The sequence below is a fragment of the Perognathus longimembris genome, chromosome 23, assembly GCF_023159225.1.
Source record: "Perognathus longimembris pacificus isolate PPM17 chromosome 23, ASM2315922v1, whole genome shotgun sequence".
NCBI classification, from domain to species: domain Eukaryota; kingdom Metazoa; phylum Chordata; class Mammalia; order Rodentia; family Heteromyidae; genus Perognathus; species Perognathus longimembris.
In genome coordinates, this window is record NC_063183.1 from 3,901,197 (window position 1) to 3,922,864 (window position 21,668).

The following is a 21,668-nucleotide window of genomic DNA, read 5'->3' on the forward strand; positions in this document are numbered from 1 at the left end:
GAAACAGTGGGACATATCTGTGGGAAAAGCATGCTTTGTTTGCATCTTTCCTTATGCAGTTCTCTAATGGACTTTCATAAAAGTGTATATGTCTTAGAGTAATATATGAACATTTTTATCATAACAATCCATTTCTTTCAGTTTCATATTTACATTGTTTTTTGTTTGTTTGTTTTTGTTTTAGGCCACTGAACAAAAAATCAAAGGTACGTTGTTTAAGCTATTTTTTATTCTTTTTTCATTAAGGCAAGGGGTTGTTTATATACATTTTTGTTTATCTCCAGGATGGGAGAGAAGGTGCCACAGGGGTGGGAGCAGACTTCTTCAGTGAGGTCATGTTAGAGTCCTTCTCTGGTGTTGGTGGATTGTCGCGGTATATGTTACCACATCTAGAGTACACTTTCTTAAAGTCGCCTCCTTGAATAACTACTGCCTCATATACTCTCAGTTTGCATCTTTGGGTCCTCCTACCTTTCTATCAGTCTCCATCTAAAAACCTGTGCGAGGCTGCATGTAGGGCCCCACTCCACCTTTTGGGGGTTCTGCCTACTTTATTTCTTGTTCTCTGTTGTGCTGTTGGCACCCACTTCTTGAAGGCATGATAATGATATCCATCTCTGTATTTCACTTAAAATACATAATAGATTGATAACTCTGTGGTCATTGAACCAGGTTGAATCCAGAATCAGGTTTCCTCACTGTTGCAGGAGTTAACTGCTTCATAATTAAAGATGCAAGGTTCTCAGAGGCTGAATAAATACATTAGGCTCCATGTTCTGCAGTTTGATTTTTAGCTGTGTCACAAGTATGATCTTTGCATCTCACTTACATATACACTTGAGTACTGTCCATCTTTATTTAAGGTCGGCATTAGTTAAGGTGGCATCTATTAGATGCAGCCTCTTTGCTCTCAACTTACCTGTTCTTACACTTTTTTTTTATATGCATGGTCAGTGTTTTATTTTTTTATTTTTTGAAGAGTGGTTTTAATGCATAACAGTCAAATTGAGAAGCAAAGTTTAAAATAGACAGTTTTATAAGGATAAGTTATAACAGAGCTAATGACTGTTTAAGAAATCTTGATCTTAGAGCTTATGATGCACCTCAATGGCAATAGCACCAGGTTTTCCAAAAAGCTAGTCATCATTTTTCTCTTATCTGCATTGACTTCTCATTAGCTGCCTTCTGCTTTTGCTCCATGATCTCAGAGTCCCTTTGCTTTCTGAGAGGTGATCAAGCTATCCTCTTTTCTTTTTCCCTTGCTTATTTCCTGGTTGTTGTTTTTTTTTTTTTTCATATTTTTTCTGGCGGGCAAGCTCTCATTGATTTCCATGGGCCATGCTGATCACCCAACGGATCTCGGAGGAGAGCAACTCAGAAAAGCAACTGCTGCCATGGTAGGCTGGGTTGCAGTCGGCCTGGAATCTGCCAGGTTGAGCCCGTGAGAGTCCTCCGCCCGGTCAGCGCCTCCACTGGGCGACCCTGTTCTTACACTTTTTAGAACATTTGTATCTATCATCTCATGCTGTTACCCTTTTTAATCAAATTCCTTAAGCAAAGACTATTTTCATTGTGCCTTTTAGCTCTTCTAAACCTCTGAGAGTTCATCTCCTAATGAGTTATTTCACCTACCATTGATCTTTTCCTTTCCAGTTTCTTAGGATTTTGTGAACCTAAATTTGGGCACTTGACCCATGGATTTTTTTTTCCCCTTCCCAAATGATCTTTTTATAGCTTTACTATAAATCTATAGATCTACTGTTTACAGCTTTTCCAAATGTAAATCCTCTTTTTACATTCTTATATAAAATATGAACAGTATTTGGGTTATCTTTTTTTTCCCCTTAGGTTTTTCACAACTCTGAGGTTGTTAGACTGAAAGTATAAAGGTCACTTAGAAATATGCATTGTTATTTGTACTGTGTATATGTCTGGTATTGGGGCTTTCACAATTAAAACTGGACACTTGAGATTAAGTTTGACCCACACAGTGTTGGTTTTTATCTAAAGGGAAGTGGCCACTACAGTTGAGCACATTAACATAGCCATCATCACTGTCTGATCTTTTGGTGGGAAGAAAACTTAAAATCTATTCTTTGTGCAAATTTTCATGTTATACTACCTTAGTAATATTGTTCATTAGGTTCATTAGCTCTCTATAGTTAGCATCCTATATAACAGCAACTTTGTACCCTTTGACTTTCATCTCTTCTTCTCTCACCTTTTTCACTGATAGCAACCTATCTATTCTTTGGGAGGGCTTTTTTTTCTCCCTTTCATATTGGGGCTGGAAATTGACCTGAGTGCTTTCTGCATGCTATAGCCAAGAATTCTATCAACTGAGCTACAGCGACAGTCCCCCCCCTCCCCCCCATTCCATTCTTTTGTTTTTATGCTTTGGCTCTCCTGGGTCTGTGGTGTGTGTGTGTGTGTGTGTGTGTGTGTGTGTGTGTGTGTACGTGTGTACGTGTGTACGTGTGTACATGTACTAAGGCTGGAATTAAGGGTTTGGGTGCTGTCCCTTAGCCTTTTCTGCTCAAGGATAGTGCCCTACAAGTTCTACCACACCTCTACTTCTAGCTTTTTTGCTGGAAATTGAAGATAAGAATCTACTGGATTTTCCTTCCTGAGCTGGGTTTGAAAATTGATCCTTAAGTCTCAGCCTCCTGAGTAGCTAGTAGCTGGCGCCTGGCTCATGAAGTATTTTATTTCCTTGTCAGGTTTATTTTACTTAGTGTAATCTCCTTCAGGTTCATTTATGTCATTTCTTTTTTAATATAAACTGAAGAACCTTCTGTTGTATGTTGGTGTACGTATGTGTGCATGCCACAGTTTAACTCATGTGTGAGGAGACACTTGGATTTTCTTTGTCTTGGATACAGAGGACATAGGAGCTCAGATATTTCTACAAAGTGCTAATCAAGTCTTTTCTGGACATAGTCTTAGAGGAGGGATTGCTGGATCCTGTGGTATTCTGTTTTAATAATCTCTCTCTGTGTATGTGTATGTGGCAGTCTTTTCTTCAGAAGAATGTGTGTATACATGAAAAGTAGATCTTTGATCATCCTTTTCTGATAAGATTCACTGGAGGTAGATGAACCAAAGGCTTAGGAAATGCCATACTGTGAGCCCTAAGGATTATTTTTCATCTTCTAAAAGAAGATCCTGGACTGGATTTGGTAACTCAGCCCTGTGCCAGAAATGCCCAGAGACGTAAGTAGAATTGTAGTCTAGACCTGGCACAAAACCACAAGGTCTTGTTTGAAAAATACTTAGAGCAAAAAGGGCTGAGGGTGTGGCTCAAGTGGTAGAGTGCTTGCCTGGCAAGCACAAAACCTTGAATTCAAACTTTACTGCTGTAAAACATTAAAAGATTCTGTGCTGTAGAACAAATAGAACTTGCTTCATTGCAAAGGAGCAGAATTTGCTAATAGAATTTGTTTCATTCTGAATCTCATTAATGAAGTAGTCAGAGAAATATTTAGTAATAGAGACTTGAAGAATTGTTTCATCACAAAAGCAGCTGTGTTTCTCTTTGTTGAGGTAATTTAATATTTAGTTTTTATATCTCATTTAAGCTGTTTGTATTTCAGTGGAAATATTTCTACTTATGTCTATATAAAAATAGCTTGCACTTCATATTAATTTTAAAATACAGTTTTCAGACAGCCTTCCAAACTATTTGTTAAGAAAATTCGCAGGAATTTGTGGATTAGCAACCATTTTTGGAATTTTCCAGATCATTCACTAGCAATTTGGAAGAAGCTTTATCCTCAGTAAACATTCTACACTGTATATTGTGTCAGCTTAAGAGTGGCAACTTTTGGGTTTGAACTCAGGGCCTGACACTGTCCCTGAGCTTTTTTTGCTTAAGACTATCCCTCTACCAGTTGAGCCACAGTTCCACTTCTGGCATATTAGTAAATGAAGATAAGAGTTTCATGGACTATCCTGCCCAGTCTGTCCTTGAATTGTAGTCCTCAGATCTTGGCCTTCTTAGGATTACAGGTGTGAGCCATCAGCCAACTTTGTGGCTTTTGAAAGGCAAATATCAAATCTTTGTGTAAAAAGGATTTTAAAGAATGTTTTATCTGTAGATGACTTTTTAAAAAATATTATTTGAACATTTTTACTTTAAGGATATTTTAAGCATCAAGCATTCAGAGTTTGACCTAGTTATTTACATGTAGGAATTTTGTCTTGTAACTTTTGAAAACTGAAATTCCTGATTTGTTAGTGAATGGCTTTAGTGTACACTTTCTATTTTCATTTTTTTGTGTGCCAGCCCTGTAGCTTGAACTCGGGGCCTTGCATTGTCCTTGAGCTTTTTGTGCTTAAGGCTAGGCCCCTACCACTTGAACCATAGTTTCATTTCTGGCTTGTTCCAGGACTTACCTGCCTGGGCTGGTTTTGAATCAAGTGCCTCAGATCTCAGCCTTCTGAATAGCTAGGGCTACAGGCATGAACCACTTGTACCCTGTTCACATTTTAAATTTTGTTGGTGGCTGAGAATGTGGTTTAGTGGCAGAGTGCTTGCCTAGCATACATGAATCCCTGGGTTCCATTTCTCAGCACCACATAAACAGAAAAAAGTAGCACTGTGGCTCAAGTGTGGTAGAGTGATGGCCTTGAGCAAAAAGAAGCCAGGGACAGTGCTCAGGCCCTGAGTTCAAGCCCCAGAACTGGCAAAAAAAAACAAACAAAACTACTAAATTTTGTTGACAGTGCTTAATTTCATTTGTTTGAGATGGTAGGTACGTTCTTAATACAAAGAAAGATAAATAGGAAAGTTCTGCATTGTTGCTCTTATGTGAGAATGACATTCCTTCCCTCCATCCTTCATTTTTCCTGTCTTACTGTTCTTGTTTAGTTTTGTTTTTTTTCCCTGTCCTATTAGGTCTTCTAGAGCAGTGTTAGAGTGGCAGGAGTAATAGGCAACAGTACCTTACGACACATACTTTCATGTTAGTTAGATTTTCTTCAAAGATTTTATTTTTTCTATAGAAAGCATTACTATTTAAAGTTTTCCAAAAGAAGTCTTAAAAAGCATCCTATATTCTATGGATGTTTGCTAAGTAGTGTGTTCAGCTGGTAGTTTAACCTTTCAAGTTCTTCTAGTAATTTAAATGAAAATACATGTATAACTTATTTTCTGTATGTCAGCTTTTTTTCCCTCCAGTGTTGGAGTTTTATGTCATGTTGTCATGCTTGCTTGGCAAGTGGCTTTCCATTTCAGCCATACCTCGTCCCTTTTAGTTATTTAGTTGTTTTTCAAATATAGTCTTGTGTTTTTACCCAGGGGTATCTTCATAATCCTCCTAAATCTCCCATTGTAGCCAACTACAGTGCACAGTATCATTCCTGGCTTGTTGGTTGAGATGAGCTGTGGCTTAATTTTTTGCCCAGGTCAGCTTTGAGTCATGGTCCTTGAAGTCAATTGCCTCTTGAGTGGCTAGGAATGATGTGAGCCACTTCACCCAGCCCTTGAGATCTGCTTAACTTCACGAAAGTGATGTGGGGTGCCAAAATGGCATATTATTTATGTACCTGTCATTTCTGCCAGTATTTTAGAAGATTTGCAATATAGCCAATATAAAAGCTATGATACTATAAAAGCTAAGTGGTTGGAAGGATAGGAGTAATGTAAATTCTTCAGCTATTAGGGCATGGAAATTGATGTTTTAGGTAGTAATGACCAAAAATGATTTGACTGGTTTGTTTCTACTAAACTTGTTTGTACATTTAAAGTTTGGTATGTTTAGAACTGGATATTATGTTATTTTCTTGATTTTTGTTTGCTTTTGTTTTTGTTACCAGTCCTGGGGCTTGAAATAGCACTGTTACTGGCTTCTTTTTGCTCAAGGCTAGCACTCTGCCACTTGAGCCACAGCGCCACTTCTGGCTTTTTCTATATATGTGGTGCTGAGGAATCGAACCCAGGGAGGGCTTCATGTATATGAGGTGAGCACTTTACCACTAGGCCATATTCCCAGCCCATTTTCTTGATTTAAAAAAAAATTTGAATATGAAAATTTCTATGTGTTCTTAAAATTCATAGTCCTTATTTTTAGAGCGGTTTTGGATTTGTGGTTTTTGGTTCCCCACCCCCACCCCCATCCTGGGGCTTGGACTCAGGGCCTGAGCACTGTCCCTGGCTTCTTTTTTCTCAAGGCTATCACTTGAGCCACAGCACCACTTCTGGCTTTATCTATATATGTTGTGTTGAGGAATCAAACCCAGGGTTTTATGTATGCGAGGCAAGTACTCTACCACTAACTAGACCATATTCTCAGCCCTAGATTTGTGTTTTTGCATAGAAATATTAGAAAGATGATTGAGTGCTAATGGCTCAAGCCTGTAATCCTAGCTACTTACAAGGCTAAGGTCTGAGGATTGTGGTTTAAAACCAGCCAAGGAAGGGAAGTTCATGAAACCCTTATCTCCAATTAAGTATCTTTGGCTGCTGTCAGTAGTTTTGTTTTGTTTTTATTTTTAAATTTCTTAGCCAGTCCAATTTTGTCCATCTGTTTAAGCTGAAATGAGTGGGATCACAGTATGAGAAAACATGTAAAAATAAAAACTGCTTGCTAGTATGTGCTTTCTTCACTAGCTGACTAAATCTCTTTTTAAAAAATATGTTGGGCTGGAGATAAGGCCTAGTGGCAAGAGTGCTTGTCTCATATATTACATGAAACTCTGGGTTCAGTTCCCCAGCACCACATATATAGAAAACGGCCAAAAGTGGCGCTGTGGCTCAATTGGCAGAGTGCTAACCTTGAGCAAAAAGAAGCCAGGGACAGTTCTCAGGCCCTGAGTCCAAGCCCCAGGACTGCCCCCCCCCCCCAAAAATGTGTATATATATATATATATATATTTTTTTTTTTCCCCTACTGGACATTGTGGCTCACACCTGTAATCCTGTCTACCCAGCAAGCTGAACTCTGATGATCACAGTTTGAAGCTAGACTGGGCAGGAAGGTCCATGAGACTTTTACCTCCAATCAGCCACTGAAAGGAAAAAAGAAGAGGTATGGGCTGGGAATATGGCCTAGTGGCAAGAATGCTTGCCTCGTATACCTGAAGCCCAGGGTTAAATTCCCCACCACCACATATATAGAAAATGGCCAGAAGTGGCGCTGTGGCTCAAGTGGCAGAGTGCTAGACTTGAGCAAGGAGAAGCCAGGGACAGTGAGTGCTCAGGCACTGAGTCCAAGCGCCAGAACTGGCAAAAAAAAAAGAGAAGAAGAGGTGTGGTTTTAAGTAGTACAGCTCTAGCCTTGAGCAAAAAAAGCTCAGGGACAGTGCCCAGGCCCTGAGTTCAAGCCCCAAATCTGGCACATTCCTCCCCCCCCCAGTCAGGTACCCGGAGCGCATGCCAATAATCTAGACACTAGAAGCAGAGATCTAGAGAATAGTAATTTAAAGTCAGCACAGGCTGACCTTTTCCAAAGTAGCCAACAAAAAAAGCAGAACTAGAGAGAGGTTGGCTCAAGTGGCAAAGTGCCAGCCTAGCAAGCAGAGGGTCTGACTTCAAGCACCAGTACTACCAAGAAAAAACATTTCTGGCATTATAGGCAGGGTAATATTAAGGCTAATAATAAGTAAAGGATTTTTCTGTAGCCTCATATTGACTGTATATTGTTTTCTATATTCTTTCTGACTCAATTTTTTCTTTAGAGCAACAGGTTTATTTAAAATTACTGATTGATTTTTCTTTGTTGTTTAAATAAGTAAATTACTGGTTTATTTAGTGGCATACTAATGAATTACCATTATCCTCTCTTTTCTCCCTCTTTTTTTTTTTTTTTTTTTTTTTTTGCCATTCCCGGGGCTTGAACTCAGGGCTTGAGCACTGTCCTTGGCTGCTGCTGCTTTTTTTTTTTTTTTTTTTTTTTGCTCAAGGCTAGGACTTCACCACTTGAGCCAATGCCACTTCTGGCTTTTTCTATATATGTGGTGCTGAGGAATTGAACCCAGGGCTTCATGTATACTAGGCCAGCACTTTTACCACTAGGCCATATTCCCAGCACTCTTCTGCTTCTTTATTGGCTCTTAATTTTACATCTTGAAAGGTAAACTTCATAATGTCCACCTCAGTATCATTCTTCATTGTTCTGTGCTTTAGGTCATCTCATGTATGCTAAAAGTTCTTCAGTTTGTTGACTTTGAAGGGTTTCGGTGCTTGGTACTAGGGGTGCCAGTGGTAAAGGAAAGAGAAATAAAAGAAGCCAGTACTTTGACCACATCCACTCCAGTATTAGGAGACTTTTTAAGAGTTTCATCTCAATGAACAAGGAAAAATTGTGGGTCACTAAATGTTTCTAAATTGATTGGCTAATGAATATGGACAGAAAGATGTGCAAAGAAAACATGAAAGCATTTTGGGCAAAAGTCTGAAACCCTTTTAAAGGGTATTTGGTGCAGTGGAACAGAAAAATGTATCTGGAAAAGTTTTTTGAGAGGTCATGATGAGTTTAGATTAAGTCTAAGAAAGCATTTTATGGTACACATAATTTAGGGCAGGTGGAGGGTAGATAATAAAGGGTGTGAAAGTGAGTGAGGCAGGCGGGGATCAAGATTTAAGCCCAAGAGATTAGGAGATTTTTGCAGAATAAATTGAGAAGTGCCTAAAGCACAGTAATGGTATTGGAGATGAAAGATTCCTTTGAATTCTATCAAGGAGATAAACTTTTTGGGCTTGTTGATTGTCTGGTTCTATCTACAAGGATTGGATGGATGAAAGAAGATCCTTCTGCCCACTAACTACATAGGCCACTCATTAAGGCAATCAACACCTTTCTACCTCTCTAACTTATTCTTTGTACATCCTCTTTGGCTACTTTAGCCTATTCTTTGGGTCTTGCCATTTTCTTTCTTTTTGGCCAGTCCTGGGGCTTGGACTCAGGGCCTGAGCACTGTCCCTGAACTTCTTTTGCTCAAGGCTAGCACTCTGTCACTTGAGCCACAGCGCCACTTCTGGCTGTTTTCTATATATGTGGTGCTGGGCTGGGGAATTGAACCCAGGGCTTCATGTATATGAGGCAAGCATTCTTGCCACTAGGCCATATCCCCAGCCCTCCATTTTTTTCTTATCCTACAATTCTTAAGACTTTTTCTATGTCTGTGTTAAATCTATGTAGTCCAAGCCCCCCCCCCCCAACAGTACTGGGGTTTAAACTCAGGGCCTCTTGTTTGTTAATATTCAACTTGAGCCCTGCATCTGTTTTATATAAGTGTTTTTGAGCCCTAGAACCATATGTCCATTTGCATGGGTATCTTCTGTTTCTCAAAATTAATCTTAAGATAAGCCCCAGAAGGCTTCCTGAGTTTTTCTTCTTGAGCCAAGCAGTGATGGCTTGTGCCTGTAATCCCAGTTACTCAGGAGGCTGAGATCTGAAGATTGCTGTTGGAAAACTAGTCTGGGTAGGAAAGTCTGAGAGACTCTTTTTTTTGGGGGGGTGGCAATCCTGGGGGCTTGGACTCAGGGCCTGAGCACTGTCCCTGGCTTCTTTTTGCTCAAGGCTAGCACTCTGCCACTTGAGCCACAGCGCCACTTCTGGCCGTTTTCTATATATGTGGTGCTGGGGAATTGAACCCAGGGCCTCATGTATACGAGACAAGCACTCTTGCCACTAGGCCATATCCCCAGCCCTGACTCTTAATCTAGTTTACCAGCTGAAAATGGAAGTGGAACTGTGTCTCAAAGTGGTAGAGTGCCAGCCTTGAGCAGAAAAGCTTAGGGATAGCACCCAGGGTCAGAGTTCCCTACCTCCCCCTGCCCCCCCCCCCCAACAACAACAACAAAATAAAGTTCCCCTTCTTAAGTTCCATGAGGTCAGACCATTTTTGTACTCACAAGAAGAATCAGTCTTACTTTAATAGGTGAAATAGTAAGATTATTCAGAGGCTGCCTTACAGGATTTGACAACAAACTGGATGTAAAGCATATGTAAAGATTATGCCTGCTTTTGTCAGTCCAGATTATAGAACAGATTTTTTTTGTCTTTTTTTTTTTTTTTTCTAGTCCTGGGGCTTGAACTCAGGGCCTGAGCTATGTCCCTGGCTTCTTTTTGCTCAAGGCTAGCACTCTATCACTTGAGCCACAGTGCCATTTCTGGCTTTTTCTATATATGTGATGCTGAGGAATCGAACCCAGGGCTTCATGTATACGAGATGAGCACTTTACCAATAGGCCATATTCCCAGCCCCTAGAACAGATTTTTAAAAGATGCAAAATGGTGTAAAATGTGCTGCACTTATCACTAATACTGTTTGGGTTAAGGAGGGCTCTATGCCAGCATGTGATGCTTTAAAAAAAATAAATTAGTGTTTTATAAATGTCTCTTTAAGCTTCTAATATGATATCTACAGATGTAACTCAATGTAAACACAGCTGTTTAGAGCTTCTAATTTTTAAGAATGTAAGGGAGTCTTGAGAATGAGATGTTTGAGAATTGCTATTTTTAGTAACAAACCTAACAGTATCCAAACTCTGTGCTCTCACACATATTTCCCAAATGTGATTTTCATCTTCTAGATGGCAGGCCCCAAACCCTAAGGGTCATCTTTGTCACTCCTTTTTTAGATGATAGCAGGAATCACCGTCATTTATTGCCCTGAACTGTGCTAGGTGCTGTTCTTAGTTCTGGTATATCCACTGTCTTGTGAACACCTACCTCCCAACAGGTCTGTGTGCTGTAGGTATTTTACAGAGGAACAAATAGAGGCACAGTGTTTAAATGCTGTCGTCACACAGCTACTAAATCACAGAACTAAAGTTCAGTTCAGTCCCTTTGAACTGATGGCCTTTTGTTCTGAAACACTATGCAACAGTCTTTTTTGTGGACATACATGTATATAACATACATGCTTTTTCCCTGTGCCTGTCTAAACTCCTGCCTGACCGAACTGTGTAAAGTCATCCTGGCATGGTACTTTACAGAGGGATACATCTTGGAGGACCTTTTCAATACCCCATGTTATTCTACAGGGTCTTCTCTTTTTCTCTGTGACTGTTTGGTAAAGTATGTTTTATAGGCAGAGGCAGGCAAACTATAGCCTATAGGCCAAGTATGGTCCACAGCCTGATTTAGATAGGAAAGTTTTTTGGAATGCAGAATAGTCATCTCTTTACCTGTTTTCTCTTATTCTTGTGTTACAATGACAGAGTTGGGTAATTATGACAGATGAATGCCTCAATGCCTACTTGCCCCTTTATAAAAACATGTTGGCTGGATTTTCTGTTTTATTGGTATAGATTATCCATGTTTTCTTGTCTTTCCAGAATGTCTGCATTTGAAATGATATTTCCCTTTTTCATTGCTAGTATCATGTATACCTCTTCTTTTGTTCTCGTTGTTTGGGATTATTAAAGTTTTATTTGACTTGTTGATAATGTTATATTGTTACTCCATCTTTCGCTGTGCTCAGCAACAAACATGTAGAGATGATGTTTCTAAAAAGTAGTAGAGCCGGTGTGGTGGCTCTAGCCCATGCAGGAAAGTTGGTAAGACTCTTGTCTCTAATTATCTACCAGAAAACCAGAAGTGGCACTTTGGCTTAAGTGGTAGAGCCTTAGCCTTGAGCTTAAGAGCTCAGGGACAGCTCCCAGGCCCAGAGTTCAAGCCCCAGAATGGACCACAAAAAATAAAATAAAATAAAAAAAAATAGTAGTGGAAAACAAAATATAGTAGTATTGATGAATGAAACTATTTGGTCTGGTGGGTGCTCTCATGAGTTTTTTTTTGTGTATTTGTGTTAACCTGTTAAATTCCCTGGATGTCATTGTATAACTTATGTCATTCTTCCCTAGATTTTCAAAGTTGTTGTAGAATTCAGTGTAAAGAAATACCTTTCTGGGCACTGGTGGTTCATGCCTATCATCCTAGTTACTCAGGAGGGTGGGATATCAGGATCATGGTTCAAAGCCAGCCTGGGCAGGAATGTCTGTGAGACTCTTTATCTCCATTAATACAGAAAAGGCCAGAAGGAAATGGCACTGTGGTTCAAGTGATAGAGGGCTAGCCTCGAGCAAAAGGAGCTCAAAGTCTGCACTTGGGATCAAGAGTTCAAGCCCCAAGACCAGGTTAAAGAAAAGAAGAAGAAAGAAATAACGTAGTTTTAGAGAACCATTTCTTATTTTTTCCCATTTCCATTAAAAAAATACTTAGCCAGTTTTATTTAAGAAACAGTACTGGTATGTTTAACACAGCTCTCTGCCCACCTTTTTACACACACACACACAACTGAGTACACACACACACACACACACACGAGTACTGAACCAAGGGCCCTCATGCATGTTAGAGAAGTACTCTGTCACTTAAGTTATACCTCAGTCTGAAGTCATTGATTTTTTTTTCTGATTTTTTTGTTTCCTTTAGTTGTTTCTCTCTCTCTCTCTCTCTCTCTCTCTCTCTCTCTCTCTCTCTCTCTCTCTCTCTCTCTCTCTCTCTCTCTCTCTCTGTCTGTCTCTGTCTCTCTCGTCAGTCCTGGAGCTTGAACTCAAGGCCTGAGCACTGTCCCTGGCTCCTTCTTGCTCAAGGCTAGCACTCTACCACTTGAACCACAGCACCACTTCTGGCTTTTTCTATATATGTGGTGGTGAGGAATTGAACCTAGGGCTTTACCACTAGTCCATATTCTCAGCCCCAGTTTTTTTTTTTTTTTTTTTGACTTGCTTGTTTTATATCTTGTTTGTTAGAAGAAATTATGCTGTAAGTTTTTCTTTGAGACTCCTTTTAGCTATATAGTGTGTTCATTATTTTTTTTAAACCTGCATTTTGGGCCTTTATGGCATATTTACTAATTTTTACAATTTATAGTGACATTGTATTACAATTTAGAATATTTATACATTTGCCCCCCTTTTTAATGTTATATGTTACATGTATATATGAATTTTTATTTATGTGTCTTAAGTATACCAGGTTTTCTCTTTCTAATGGTTTGGGTGCATACTGACAAAATAACTTAAAAACTAACTACCTATCTACAACAGCCAGAAATACTCATCATTTCTCTTTCCTAGCACCTCTCTGCCCTTCCTCTTCCTGCACATAGCTTTGCCTTTACTCCTTAATACCTCATCCTATTTTATATCTGAGATACTATTTAGGTTATTTGGCTTAATTTTATAATTTTGATTATGTCTTAATGTGTCTTTTAGTGATTTTTCTTTTCCCTCACTCAGAAAAGGCAGCCTCGTTTTCCATGATTTTCTACTGAGGAGAAATCTAGCCTTTACCTAAATTTCAGTTAGAGCTGGAGTTGTCGATGACAGGCACTAATAATGCTCTGAACTGGTGGCCTCTTCTCATTGAATTTTGGGGGCTCTTAACACGTATTTGTGTCAGTCATTCACAGTACTTGCATATAAGTTGTCCTTTAAACATCTCTATATAGCTTTCTTATTTAAATTACACCTTGAGTATGAAATTATTGTCACACTTTTTTTTTTTGGCCAGTCCTGGGGCTTGGAATTGAAGGTCTGAGTACTGTTCCTGGCTTCTTTTGCTCAAGGCTAGCACTCTGCTTCTTAAGCCATAGTGCCACTTCTGGCCTTTTCTGTTTGTGTGATGCTGAGGAATCAAACCCAGAGCTTCATGCATGCTAGGCAAGCAGTCTACCTCTGAGACACATTCCCAGCCCTGTCTCACATTTTAAAGAGCACCCAGTTTTTTCAGTACTAGGTTTCTTCCTGCAGCAGCTGACTCTACCATTCTAAACTTATCTTCAGTTTCCAGATACCATTCTGAGTCTACTACTATGTACAGAAAGGCTGAATTTCAGTTTTTATGTCCTCTATAATCGAATATACTTTTATCTTTAGAGGTACTTTAAAATGTTCTAGTACCTTAATCTGAAATGTGGGAGGGTTTTTTGTTTGTTTTGTTTTTGGGTGTAGCCCTGGGAATTTTGTTTTGTTTTTGGTGCAGGTTCTGGGGATTGAACTCAGAGCCTGGGTGCTGTCCCTGAGAGTTTTTGTGTTTTTTTGTTTTTGTTTGTTTTATGACTCTTGTTTTTTGCTCAATGCTAGTGCTCTTCCACTTGAGCCTTAGCTCCATTTTTGGTGGCTAATTGGAGATTAGAGTCTCAGGGACTTCCTTGCCTGGGGCTGGCTTTGAACTGAGATCCTCAGATGTCAGCCTCCTGAGTAATTAGGATGGCAGGCGTGAACTCCAGTGCCCTGCTCAATGTGTTTTTAATAGCTGGTATTTGCTTACTACTTTGAGACATAGCAGAGGAATAAAAGTATTGGTGTAGCTGCGTACAAGTGGCTCAAACATATAATGCTAGCTACTTGGTTGTTTTTTGTTTTTTTTTGTGGCCGGTCCTGGGCCTTGGACTCAGGGCCTGAGCACTGTCCCTGGCTTCTTTTTGCTCAAGGCTAGCACTCTGCCACTTGAGCCATAGTGCCACTTCTGGCCATTTTCTATATATGTGGTGCTGGGGAATCGAACCTAGGGCTTCATGTATGGGAGGCAAGCACTCTTGCCACTAGGCCATATCCCCAGCCCCAATGCTAGCTACTTGTAAGGCTGAGATCTGAAGGTCCTGGCTCAGAGCCAGTCTGGATAGGAAAGTCCATGAGACTCTTTCTCCATCTAACTACCAAAAAGCCAAAAGTGGAGCTGGCTAAAGTGGTAGAGTGCTAGCCTTGAGCACAAAAGCTAAGGGACTGTGCCCTACCCTGAGTTAAAATATTACTGTGATGTAGACTTGCTTGCTGTTCAGAAACAAAAAATAAAACAGGAGTTAAGATCATTAAATGAAGTCTGTCTCTACAATTCAGATGATCAAGACTTTAATCACATTCATTGTAGGTCTTTATAAATATTTCTTACATTAAGGCCACACAGCAGCTTCTATTTACTGAGAACTTACAGTATGTAGGATATTGGCTGTAAACTGTCTTTACAGAAGGGAAAAGACAGAATCCTCAGGTGCTGAGGGTGGGCTGTTTGTTTTGCAGGAATTCCTTAACCAGTAGTATGGAGTTTGATGTATTTGATAGATTAGTATGTGAAGAGACATCAGAATTTCACAGAAATAGAAACTACTACCTATACAAGATGGTGTCATGTCAGTAGCCACTACTCATATGGCCTTCCTTTCTGAGAGTGTTTTTGTTTTCTTCTTTTCTGATGCCAGTTCTGGTGCTTGAACTCAGGGTCTTGGTACTGTCCCTTATCTTTTGTTCTCAAGGCTAGCATCCTACCACTTAAGCCACAGCTTCACTTCAGGCTTTTTTGGTAGTCAATTGGAGATAAGAGTCTCATGGGCTTTTCTGCCCAAGCTAGCTTCAAACCACAGTCTTGAGATCTCAGCCTCCTGAGTAGTTAGGATAATAGGAATGAGCCACCATTGCTCACCAACTTGTCTTTTTGTAAGGAAATGAGCAGAATGTCTTCTGTCCTTGTTCTTGTCATCCAAAGATTTAGAGTAAGAACCAAGCTTGGTCCCTCCCAGTACTTGGGAGTCTACGCCAAGGAAGAGCCTCAGTTTGAAGCTAGCCTGGGCCTTAAATTTCAGGCCAAGTTGGGCCTACATACTATGAGACCCTGTCTATAAATAAATAGGGACCAAACATAATTAAAAAATGAAGCAGAATAAAAACAATAACCAGAGAATGGAGAGAGGGAAAAATATTTATTTTTGTGGTGGTGCTGGGGTTTGAACTCGGAGCCCTGGACTTGCCTGGCAGGCACACTACCTCTAAGCCATGCCTCCAGCCCTGCAGATTTTTTATGGATAAAGTTGATTTACTATAGTTGTTCTTTTAGTTACTGTGAGTTCCATGGTTATGTTATGAGAGTTTGGCCTCTCTGGTCAGAGCATGAGTTGTCATCCTGGTCAAGGAATGCCAGGAGTCTGCCTTTGCACAGTGGATAGTTAGTGGAAGTAAAGTTTGGTTCCAGGCAGAGATGTCTCCTAGGAAAGCTTGAGCCGGAGAATGAGGATATCCTGGATCTTAGCTTCTGTTCTGATACACTTGTTGTTTGTAGAGCCTTTAAATTTAGATGGCTTACTATGAAGGTACACTTTACTGGCTAATCTTTTCCACCCCTTTTCTTTTGTTGGGATTAGTGCCAGAACAGATAAAGCCCAGTGTAAGCCAGCCTCAGCCTGCCAACTCTAATAACGGCACTTCCACAGCAACCAGCACTAATAATAATGCCAAGCGAGCCACAGCCAACAATCAACAGCAGCCACAGCAGCAGCCTCAGCAGCCGCAGCAGCAGCAACCACAACAGCTACAGGCCTTGCCTCGGTATCCTCGTGAAGTACCTCCACGATTTCGCCACCAGGAACAGAAACAGCTTCTAAAAAGGGGTCAGCATTTTCCTGTCATAGCAGCAAACCTGGGATCTGCTGTTAAGGTGTTAAACAACCAGTCAGAAAGCAGTGCTGTAACAAATCAACAGCCGCAAAGTAACGGAGAGGTGCAGAACAGCAAAAACCAGTCAGGTGAGACTGAAGGCATTTCTTATGAGACTCACAGTTTAGCATCATTAGCACTGGAACAAGTTTATGAAGTCACAGCTGTTTGGTAATGTATTTGTATTTAGCAGGATCTAGAGTATAAGACTCCTGTTAGGGAGTTATGAGTGGAGAATTATGAAAGTATTTCTGTAAGTTATCTGCCCACCCAGCTTTTAAAATGAGCATTGGCTGCTTTCCCCTTAGGTTCTGTCCATTTTAATAAGGAATGTGCAGGTACCCCATCATGTGCTACCTACAGATTTATATACATTATGGCATTCAGTCCTTCATAGCCCAATAAGAGGTAGTTCTTATCTGTACTTTCTAACTACCCTAGTTAGAGCTATTTGTTTTCTATTCTGTACATTACAGTGGTATGTACATTATTATGGCATTTCACAGCTAATAAGTAGCAGACTGTGGACTCACATAAAAATCTGACGCCAAATTTGACAACATTCTGGATGTGACAGGTAAGGAGACAGAGGACTCAATGAAAGTTTTTAGCATGGGTACTTAGAGTAGCATGTTTTTGATGGAAAGGATACAAATTTAAGTTACCATCCTGAGTTAATACCACTTTCTACTTGAGTACTTTGGCTACTGGTTGACCCGAATGAAATTGACCAGAAATTTAACTCAATTTGACCATATTTATTAATCTGTAGTTTGGATAGAGTCCACTGCAACCCTGTGAGGTTGTTGTGAGGACTAAGTTATATGACATGTTAAAGCAACTAACTTAGCGCCTACTGTTTAGATATTGAATAAATTACTTTCTCCTTGACATTTTAGAAAAGTCTGTACTTTTCGAAAGATTTTGACATTGCATCTAATGAGAAGAAATCGGCAATTAGTAATTTGAATTTCATTTGGGAAGCCAAGTTAGGAATGATGGGACTGTCAGCATAAGAAATCCATAATTACAGCTGAGCGCTGGTGGCTCACACCCATAATCCTAGCTACTCAGGAGGCTGCCATCTGAGGATGGCAGTTCAACCAGGGTAGGAAAGTCCGTGAGACTCTTATCTCCAGTTAACCACCAAAAAAAGCCGCAAGTGGAGCTGTAGCTCAAGTGGTACATCAGTTGCCTTGGGCAAAGAAGCTCAGGCCTTGAGTTCAAGCCCACGACCCACCCCCACCCCCCCCCCCCAAAAAAAAAGAAGAAGAGAAAGAAATTCATAGTCCTACCTCAGGAGAGAGTGTTTATACAACAAATGCTGGCCAGCCTATTGGTGAGTTCAGCAAGATGGTATGTAAAATTATTAAGCAAACAGCAAGATGGGTAGTATGTTTACAAGATGGTTAATTTAAGAAGTTTCAAAAAAGAATAAATCTGTTTAATGATGAGTATAAGAATCTTGTTTCTCAAAAGTGAAGTGGAGCCTGGAACTGGTAGCTCACGCCTGTAATCCTAGCTACACAGAAGGTTGAGATCTGAGGATTGCAGTTCAAAGCCAGCTGGAGTGGAAAAAGTCAGTGATAATGTTGTCTCCAATTAACCACCAGAAAACCAGAATGGCACTGTGGCTCAAAAGTAGGAGAGCACTAGGCCTTGAGCAAAAGAGCTCAGGGACAATGCCCAGGCTCTGACTGAGTTCAAACCCCATGACCAACAGGAAAAAAAGAAAAAAAGGAAAAGTAAATGTGGGTCCAAAGAACTGAAAGTTTTACAGAGGACCAATCATACCAGAAGAAGGCCAAGGGATGGGCACAGCAAGACACCTGCTAAAGGTCTGAGGAGGAAAAACATCCTACTGTCTAAAAGAACTTTTTGAGGGTTGACTGGGTTAGTGATGGTCTAGGATAAATCTCAGAATGGTGATGTAGTGACTGGTCTTTGTGGAGTGAGTGTGCTGTGACCCATACATGCCATCCGCACACTTTGTCTCATTTCATAAACCAGGCAGGCAGGGTCCCCTACACCTAGCAGAGGAGGAAGCAGCCTCGTAGCCAGTGAAGACCCAGGACTGGATTGGATAAGCAGTAGGTGCAACAGCTAGAGACACCAAAGTCTGACAACCACCACTGCTATTTGAGAATTGTAGGAATCTCAAACACATTTTTACTTAATGTAATGTCTGCTTATATTTGGCCTTTTTGAACAAAGGTGGATTGTGGAGTATATTTAGCATGAATGAGATTCATGTACAGTTTAAGGTGAAAAGGAAGCTTGTTAGATATGCCCCTGTTGGCCTCTTTTAGAATTTGCTTCTTGCTTGTTCAGTGTAGTCAGAAAGTAAGGGCCAGGGCCAGGATGAGATTATTTTATAAATGAAAAGTCTGATGCCGAATAACTTTCAGGGGCAGCAGGTAAGTGAAGTAAATGGTGAGAAAGAGTGGACGGGACCTGTGAATGCTATGTGCCCTCCTTAAGTACCTTTACACGGTCACTTTTGTTAGGACACCATGCTGGTCAAAACGACTTTTTATCCATCTAACATGATTTATTCCGAAAAATAAAATGACTCTAACAGTTAATATTTCCACCCACCTCCAGTGGTCCCATCTTGACTTCATACACAACGTACTGTCTCTTTTTCTCATGTGTGTGTATACAGAAGCATGCATGTATGTGCACTCATATGTTAATTGTGAAAGTGGCAGCCATCATGACATTTTATCCAGGTGATTCCTCAAGATATTCTTCTACATAAGCCTGGTACCATTACCAGCCTTAAGCAGAGGGGCATTAGCAACAATCTGACAGTATCTTCTGATAGTCCAAGTTCACATTTCTGCTGTTCATCAAAAAATGTGAGTTAGGGCTGGGAATATGGCCTAGTGGCAAGAGTGCTTGCCTCAGAAGCCCTGGGTTCAATTCCCCAGCACCACATATACAGAAAATGGCCAGAAATGATGCTGTGGCTCAAGTGGCAGAGTGGTAGCCTTGAGCAAAAAGAAGCCAGGGACAGTGCCGAGGCCCTGAGTTCAAGGCCAAGGCCCAGGACTGGCAAAAAAAACAAAAAAGTGATTTACTTGTTTGTTTTCAGTGTGATTCATTTGCATAAATTATAAATGACAGTGGACTGGTAATGTGGCTTAGTGGTAGAGTGCTTAACTAGCATGCTTGAAGCCCTGGGACAGTGCTCAGGCCCTGAGTTCAAGCCCCAGGAACACACACACACACACACACACACACACACACACACACACACACGACAAACAACATCTTTCATTTTCCAAGATGAGTTCAAATACAGTAAGATGTAAAGATTTATGTGAATGATTATCACTGAGGAGAAAGGTGTAAATCAAAGAAGGATGCAAGGAACACTCTAGAATTCCTCTTTGCTGTGTTTGAAATAAAGGATGAACAAAGCTGGATACACACCTATAATACCAGCACTCAGGAGGTGGGGGTGAGAGGATTACAAGTTCAAGGCCAGCCTGGACTACATAGCAACACCGAGCCTCAAAACAAAAAGTGTTGTCATTAAAATTTCTGGAGGTATTTAAAGATAAAAACACTCTCCACTCTTGTGGTTCTTGCTTTGGTCTTCTCTGGGTAGTGCATCTTGTAACTGCTGTGTGTCTTTTAACTTCTGTTTCAGGCTCTCAGTTGTACATTCTCCTTATCTGAGAACATCCTCAAGTTTGTGCTCTCCTTGAAAAACTCCTTTAACCTCTATAAACTCTGGAGATTCTTATAGAATTTCTGCTCTTTTCAGAGTTCTTGGAGGGGAGGGGGAATGTGCCTACAATCTGATTGTTATGTATAACATTAGTGTTCTGTAACCCTGTGAACAGCTCCTGTTAACTTTTCCAAAAGCACTGGTCTTCTGTTTTCATCGATGTCAGATCTAGACTTTAGACACACACACACACACAAATTAACAGAATAAATTAACAGAATAAGGGTCTTTTTAAGGAATAAATTTCCTCCCTCATTCCTCCCACCCCCCATTGCTTTCTCTCTCTTCTGTGTGGATCCTGGAGCTTGAACTCTGGGCCTATAACTGAGCTTTTATACTCAAGTACAGTACTCTACTACTTGATTCACAACTCAGCTTCCAGTGTTTTTGATGGTTAGAGATAAAAAGTCTCACAGCAGCCTCGGCTGACTTTGAATCTCAATTTCTTGAGTAGCTAGGCCAGCTACTTCCTCTTTCTTAAAAATCTCCACTCCTTGGCCTCTTTATCATTTATTTTTATTTTTTGCCAGTCCTGTGTCTGAACTCAGGGAGGACCTTGGCAACTGCCCCTGAGCTTCTTTTGCTCGAGGCTAGCACTCTACCACTTGAGCCACAGCACCACTTCCAGCCTTTTCTGCTTATGTGGTACTGAAGAATCAAACCCAGGACTTCATACATGCTAGGCAGGCACTCTACCACTCAGCCACAATCCCAGTCCTTTACCTATCTTTTCTCTGTTGCTTTCCTTTCGCTCTTTGTATTTTGCAGCTTTTCTTGTACTAGCTCTCATATTTTACCATTTTCATATCACCAAGTTATAAGTGTCATATTTTCATCTGATACTGGACCCCTTAATCTCAACAGGTCTAAACTTAAAGCCATCATCTTACTCAAACCCATCATCCTGTTGTTGTTGCTTTCCCTATCCCTTGTTCTCAAAAAGTTGGCACACCATTCATCAAGTAAACGCTCTTGAGTCTGAAATAATGCTTGACCCTTCCCTCCTTCATTCCTCACAAGCCATTGCTTGCCTACACCATGCTGATTTCAACTTCAAAACTCCCTTTACTGCCACCAGTGCCATGGTTGAGATCACCATTAGGTCTAAAAAAACATTCCCAAGAATGCCTTTTACAGCCTTTTCTTTACTATGCTTACATTGTCTCAAACTGTTCTAAGCATTGTGTTTGGTTGTGTGTAGAACAAAGGTAGGCCTGTAGCTTCTATCCTGTTCTATTGGAAGACTACCACACTCACTGATACACAGTTTGTGCCTCTTAAGCTACATCACACAGTTGACAACTGGCTGCAGATATGCAAATATATGTGATAACTGGAACTTAAACAGAATTTGTTGACCCTGGACCACAGGCTAAAATACCTGAAAGAGACATCTTGAACTTTTGTTTACTGAAGAAGTATTTGAAATTTTGCAGCTGAAACTCTCTCACATTCTTAAAGAAAAATCTCCTATTCCTGGAAACATTGTAAAACTGGAGCACTTTTTCTTCTGAAACTTTCCTGCTAGTGAGGTTTCAAGTCATTAGG

General features: G+C 40.4%; 1 protein-coding gene across 10 annotated transcripts in view; it reads left to right on the top strand.

The window, feature by feature from the left end:
* The window catches only part of Tnrc6a (trinucleotide repeat containing adaptor 6A), an 89,396-nt gene that overhangs the window by 35,136 nt on the left and 32,592 nt on the right, over positions 1–21,668 (top strand). For 7 of the 10 annotated variants that reach the window (XM_048331975.1, XM_048331977.1, XM_048331974.1 and 4 more), the window contains 2 exons: positions 185–206; positions 16,090–16,470. The exons of 1 other annotated variant lie outside the window; for it this stretch is intronic. In XM_048331975.1, coding sequence (XP_048187932.1) covers positions 185–206; positions 16,090–16,470 — 403 coding nt within the window. The remainder of the gene's footprint in view (positions 1–184; positions 207–16,089; positions 16,471–21,668) is intronic. 2 more of the 10 variants (XM_048331979.1, XM_048331980.1) reach the window with 1 other exon arrangement.